This window comes from Oryzias melastigma, linkage group LG21 (genome assembly GCF_002922805.2).
Source record: "Oryzias melastigma strain HK-1 linkage group LG21, ASM292280v2, whole genome shotgun sequence".
NCBI classification, from domain to species: Eukaryota; Metazoa; Chordata; class Actinopteri; order Beloniformes; family Adrianichthyidae; genus Oryzias; species Oryzias melastigma.
In genome coordinates this window covers 18,021,461-18,028,354 of record NC_050532.1, presented here as the reverse complement: position 1 = coordinate 18,028,354, position 6,894 = coordinate 18,021,461, and the positions used below count along the sequence as shown (strand labels likewise).

Below are 6,894 nucleotides of genomic sequence, written 5' to 3'. Positions count from 1 at the left end.
CACTCCTACACAGTAGGTGGCGGTAATGCACCTTCACGTAAATGACTCCTACCATTTAAACCCCAAGAAGAAAAATGTTTGCGTTTCTGCCACCAAGCCCATTTTTAAATAATTTTTTTTATATTTATATATTTTTTCTAACTACTGAGTATTAGGGTCAGTTCACAAACAACAACAAAATTGTAAATTGCAACTTTAAATCTCATAAATTTACAAGAAAAACAAATGGTAATATTATTTTTTTTGGTTGGAAACCTTAATACTCTGTCGTTCTTTTTAAATAATATTTAAATAAATACAAAAAGGCCACATTTTTTTTCCATTTTGGGTCCTCAGATGGCTTTAAAAAATAGTAAAAAGCATACATTGAGAAAAATATTGACATCTTCTTTGACCAAGATTCTGCAGAACTTGCACACAGACGGGTGTCTAGATTAAAGATGATTACTGATAATGCAGGGAGAAAGCTCCTTTGAATGCTCTCCACTGAAGAAAATGTCTCAACCGATCTGTGCTCTTTTTTTATACACTATTGCACTAGATATGATTGAAATTCATGTCACTGACATAATGTGAATCTAACTTATCTGAATTCTGCCACATCTCAACATTATGTTTCGATTTGATGTTTTTTTTAATATATTTTTTCCAAAATGTTACAGCTGTTAGTGCTGAACTTGTTATGTTTTCCATCTTGACTTTTTAGATGAAAGACATATATTTATAAATGAGAGTCACTTCTAAGTTATAGTTAAAATGCGGCCTCATTAAAGTGGTGAAAAAAGAACTAAAACGTATCAACTTTAAGCAAACTTTTAAAGTAATTACTGCATAAAATGTTGATGTTTCTCCAGTAAGGCAGTCAGTTATAAATTGAATTGTGGCTAAAATATAAAACACCAGTTTTGTTTTGTTTTATTTTGCCTTTTGAGACTGGTTGATTGATCTGTTTTAGTTCGAGCATTAATGGTGGACAAAACAAGACAAAAAAAAATTCACACATTTTCAAACTTATTACAGAAATAATGAAATGCATGAATAAAAAAACAAAGACACACTTAAGTCACAGTTGATTCATTGAATATAGTGATAATTAACTAAAGTCAAATAGAGTTTGATTGCTTGAAAAGGAGGAGGAAAAAGCAAATTTAATAAAATAATTAAAAAATAATATTATTGTTAGTGTTAACTTATCCAAGGACAAGACAAAACATTTTTTTCTAATAATGTACTAGCAGGTATCTGACTGCCAGTATTTGTGCTGTGTTTGACTTTTTTCCTCTTTTATTTTTTAGGAAGAAGTAGATTCTTCCGCTTCCGTCAGGCTGCTTTGAGCTTAATGAACACCAACAAGCAATCCCTTCCGCAAGAAGACCCCGACGCTGTGATGGTGGACTCTCCCAAAGAGGATGAGGACTCGGTGGCTTTGGACAGCTTCCCCTCACCCACGAAGAGCGTTTGCAGTCCCACCGAGGTCAATGACACACGCGCCCTCATAAGCTCCAGTCACCACTGCTCCCAGACCAGCATCGGCCCCGAACCGCTTGATCATTCCTCTCTGAAACTCCCCTGGGAGAAGCTGTACCAGACGGAGTCACACCAGTCCTCCACATCCCTGTCAAACACCTTTCCCAGAGGAAGCACCAGCAGCATGAGGAGAGCCTCATCCATCCATGAAATTGAAGGTTATAGCTCCAACTCCAAAAGTGTATTTGGAGATCGGCAAACAGGCGAAGGTACGTTGGAGAGTAGCTATTTCTAATCAAGCATAAGCACTCCTGAGATTGAGACTCTCAGTATATCTGAGTGTTAGTTTCACTAATCAGACTGGATTAGAGGAAAGAAGTTTTGGTTGAACAGTTGATTAAAGATGTGAAAAAGAATACATTAAATAATGGTTCAATCTTTTAGTTCTAGTGAAATTGAAAATAAGGCTTTTTGTTGTTTGGATTTTTATCAGTCAGACAACTGCATTTAACTATTAGCGAGATGTCAACGCTTCAGTTCATTCTTCAATGCATGGCAGCCGGAGGTTAATACAAATTCCTCTGCATGATTTTATTTCAGAGCCTGACTTTCAAAGAATATAGTAAGGAATAACAGCCTTCAGATATTTTCTGGTATTCGGTGGGTTTATTGTGTCGGAACTAATTTGCGGGGTGTCACATGTTTTGTCGAAGCAGAGGACGGTCTGAGATTAATAAAAAATGTGGGTTTTCCTCTGTTCCTCACACTCAAGCTGGGACAACATGGAAATGTTGACAGCAAATGTCACTGTGGAGTGTTTACATGTAAACACCTCACCAAATCCTTGTCAGGTGCCTGAAGGAAGAGGAAGGACAGGATGAGAGAACATTCACTTCACAGCAGTTTCATGTCCCTCCCTTCATTTATGTTTACTGTAAGATCTATATGAATCTTTTAACTTCATGCCTGGACTTTTTGGGACAGATTTCGTCATTTGGGCTGCTGGGAAGCCATGTCTGAACACTGGAAGAGATTAAACAAATAACTTTTGTGATACACATTCGTGATCACTCTTAAGGTTTCTTGCCATCGACCATTTGTGGATGTGCGCAGATGTCCTAGAAAGTCTTGCCTGACAGGTCTTAGTGTGATTCGGTTTTGAGCTGTTAAAAACTTTTGAGAATTATGCAGTTCTTGCATATTTTACGCAGTTTATGCACAATTAATACATAAATTATTTAATTTAATTAAAGCAAAACATTGTGACAGATGCTGACGCAATGTTATTTCTGTCCAGTGCTCTGGATGTCAAAGTGAAGAAAATTCACTTAAAAACCACAACTTTACACACTTTTTCCACCAATTTTCAAGTATGAGCAATTTTCATCTGTACAATATGCACAGACTAAAGTTTGCGACACATTCAAACTCCCAACTCATCATATATGGAGGTATGGTCCATTCCCTCTCCTTGTTACTTTTTGATATTTATGTCCCCAACTCGTCATTTTTTGACAATCACGGGTCCTCAACCTTTTGGGACACGGTACTGGAATAGGGTACCAGTACCTAGTTAGGGTTAGGGTACTGGTACAGTCTGTGTCCTGAGGGTTGGGGACCCCTGATCAGTGTATATATTTTTCCCCATCTGTGGTCTGGTACCAAGCGGTCTTCAGACTGGTACTGGTTCACAGCTCGGCGGTTGTGGACCTCTGCTTTAATGGGAAGAGCCAGTATGTCAAAAGACAATGAGTTGGGGACACCCAAACATCAAAAAGTGAGGAACCATACGTCCACATATGACAAGTTGGGAGTGAGAATGAGTTGGACAACATCACCCCAATATCATGGGTGTGTAACCTGCATTATCCTTATAAATACTTAATGATACTTTCCATTTTTGCGACATTCCTTTAGTCTCTATCGTTGTAGTTTTTGTATTTCAGAAAAAGTGCTTAAAAGAACACCCTGTAGCTCTTTCCTTTAGTCATTGATGTGAGGATACTTTAGTATTTCTGAGTAAAGACGACTGCTTCCATGGCTTGCTATAAATAAATCTACAGTTTACAGATTTATCTTTATCACTGTTATATCATGCTAATACTTTTCATCTGGAGATTTAAACTCGTCAGTTCCATTAATCTTAGATAAGTCCAAGCTAAAAGTAATATCTAATATCTTCTCACAGTTCGCAAACTGAGATAAGTTTGCCAGTGAAACTAACAAGTTTTTTTTTTTCTCTCTCTCGAACTCCTCAGGCCCGTTCAACCATGTGAAGTCCAGCTTGCTTGGCTCTACCTCCGATTCGAACATTAACAAGTACAGCACCATCAACAAGATTCCACTGATTGCACTCAACTTCTCCGAGGTGACCGACAAAAAGACTCATTCTCCTCAGACGTCTGAGAAGGCCATTATAGCCCCAAAGGTCAAAGACAGAACGCACAACGTCACAGAAAAGGTCACGCAGGTGAGTCAGAAAGTTTCTTTTTTGATAACAGAGGATTGTGTGGAATTTATTGTGGGGAAAAATGTCACATTTTGAAGTGTTCATCCTGCATTGATGAGGTCAGTGTTAGAAATCATTTAAATAAATGATATTGTTCACGTGACTCAACACCTCGGTTTATGTCAAACAATATCTTAAAGCCTTTCAAGAGACTTGGAAAAGCATTTCTCACATTTGCCTTTACCTCAAAACACTACATCCAGGTGAGACATTACTGAGACGGGTGCAAGTTGTAACCATAGCAACTGCCAAAAGATGAAATTATCAACCTGTAGTAAACTCTGAAATGTGACCGTGAGATGTGACTTCATGTCGCATGCCCAGACTCAGTGTTTCTGTGAGGAAAACTCAAAAGACAAAATAATGTCATGTCAGAAAAACAAATAATAGAACATAATCGAATATTTGATCAGCTTGTTTTTATGGGAAACTTTTTTTTATTTCTTTTAATCCGATAAAAATATTTTTATTCTCTCTAAAACAAACAATTACTGATTTCAAAGGGAATTAGTGGCCCGGCTGCCTCCAAGGAGGATTTGAGGATTTTGTGATAGACTGCTGTTACTTTGCAGATTACATTTTTTTCTCCCTACCAGGTGAAAGAAAGCAGCTGGTAATCCCATGGGTTACAAAGGTAGCATATGTCGCATTTCATCCTCATCTTCCTCATTAACGGAAAAGTGTTATTTCTGCAGTAAAAACGTTGTTTAGAAGCAAATGGTGGATGAAAAATATACTTTTATTTAGGTCACATTTTATCAGTTTTAGTGTAGTTGTTGTAGTTTACTCCTAAATGTTTAACATTTACTGCTAAAATACAAAAAAAAATGAATGTACTTGTGGGTGTTTGATGCTGTAATCGTAAGTGGAAACATCGATAACGGCAAAAAAAAATTAAGATTAACATATTCATATGCTAACCAACCAGCAAGGCTAAGTGGGGTCCATTTGGTTTTAAAAATGGCCAGAAAATGTGGGCCCTAAATGGGTTTGTCCACAGTTTCTGTGGGGACCCCACCTGTTTGCCCACACTGGCTTAAGTGGGCACTCAGTGGGTAGCTCGCTACGCTAGCCAGCCTTCCAGTGGACACATAGCATGCTAGTGAGCTCTAATGTATTGAGCTAGCAAGCTCCGCTGTTGCAAGCTAGCGACCTCTGCTGTAGAGAACTACCAATCTCCGGTGTATCGAGCTAGCAAGATCTGTCGCAGCGAGCTCCGCTATAGAGAGCTATCGAGCTGCACTGTAGCAAGCTAGCAAGCTCTTCTGTAGTGAGCTAACAAGCTTCGGTGTACCGAGCTCCGATGTAGCGAGCTAGCGAGCTTAGCTGGCTAGCGTAGCGATTCAGCCCACTTAACCAAACACAGGGGGGCCACCACGGAAACTGTAGACAAACCCGTTCAGAACCCACACTTTCTGCCCACTTTTAAACCAAATGGGTTCTATCTGGCTGGGTAAACAGAAATTATTAGACGCGGTGCTACTTTTGATCATGCATGAAAGGGTTCAACACAATATAGGTTTAAAAACACAAATCCATCCAGGCTTTTCCTGTTTTACACATTTATAATGACAATAAAATTTAAAAAGAAAACATTTATCATCATCACCTCTAATAATTGGTGTAATTGTCTAATAATCAGCTTCTGGGTAATTATTTGATGCAAAAAGCAGAACAATCTTGTAATTACCAATGTTATGAAACAATATTGTACATTTAATGAATACACATTTTAGCACATTAGAATGAACACAAAATAAAACAAGCATTTCTATCCTGTTTTGAAGTCAGAGAGATTTAGAGCACATGGCTAAAAACAGTGAGATAAGCCGAGAGAGCGGCCAAAAAAAAAAAAAGAGGGGATTTGTTCCCCCCCAAAAAAACTGTTATTATCTGCCCCTTTATGATGCAATGTGCCAAAAGTTCTCCAGATGTTGCAGTGATGCCATTCTGTTCCATGTTGTCACTGCTGTTTGTTTTCACACTGGTAGATCGCTGCCTTCTTTGTGATAGGACGATGAAGATGAGGTCGCTCAAACTCCAAATCAGAGCAAAGTCAGTGTTTCATAAAATAGAATAGATGGTAAGAGAAAATATCCCACTGATTATGAAAATGCCAAAAGAGAAAAAGTGCACATTTTGTTGCCACCCACCTTTCTTTCTTGTACTGTGTAACTTTGTAAAGTCCACACACTTGCAAAATATTGGTTGGTTACATAACCACTAACTGTTACTCCGAAAAGATACCAGCAAAAAAAAATCCTCCTAGAAGTGATTTAACTGAAGTCATCATGAAGCCAGATCCTCTCTATAAACCTGTCCTTGTGTAGACCTTTATGTCTGGACACTTTGCAGACAAATATGCCGTATTTGCTGTCTGGCTGCATTCATGGTGAGTCTATGATTCATGCACTGAAGATAAGGTAATGTACTGAAAAGACCAATTACAATCATCTTCACTCCGACTCTGTTTTCTGCAGTAAGTGACCCGATCTCTGTCTGTTCTGAGTCATTAAGCCAAGACAAGAGAAGACTTTGACTTTCAGGCATTTAAGATGTTCATCACTCAGTTTATTCATAAAGACGTTTTTATGAAAGGGAAACGACATGAGATAAAATCCTTCTGGAATTTTACCCTTTTTTCAAATAAATTTGTAAACATTTTTAATAGAATTACTTAATTCAGTTTAACAGTAGTGAGGTGCTGTTTTATCAGTTGTTTTCTATTTATTTATGTTTTTCAAACTGATAAAATAAAAAATAAACATCATATAAACAAGTATAATAAGAAATGATTATATTTAAATTTAAAAAAGGACCTGTCATCGCTCTAAAACAAAAAAATTAACTGTGCAAACAAAAAAAATGCAAATAAAAAAAAACGATGTTGCAAATAAAAAACGCTACAAAAAAATGAC

At 37.5% G+C, this 6,894-nt stretch overlaps 1 protein-coding gene across 1 annotated transcript in view; it reads left to right on the top strand.

Annotated features, from left to right (window-relative positions):
• The window catches only part of LOC112154927 (potassium voltage-gated channel subfamily H member 7), a gene marked incomplete at its 3' end in the record, with an annotated part of 45,144 nt that overhangs the window by 17,655 nt on the left and 20,595 nt on the right, over nt 1-6,894 (top strand). The window contains 2 exon segments of the mRNA XM_024286190.2: nt 1,296-1,736; nt 3,726-3,937. Coding sequence (XP_024141958.1) covers nt 1,296-1,736; nt 3,726-3,937 — 653 coding nt within the window.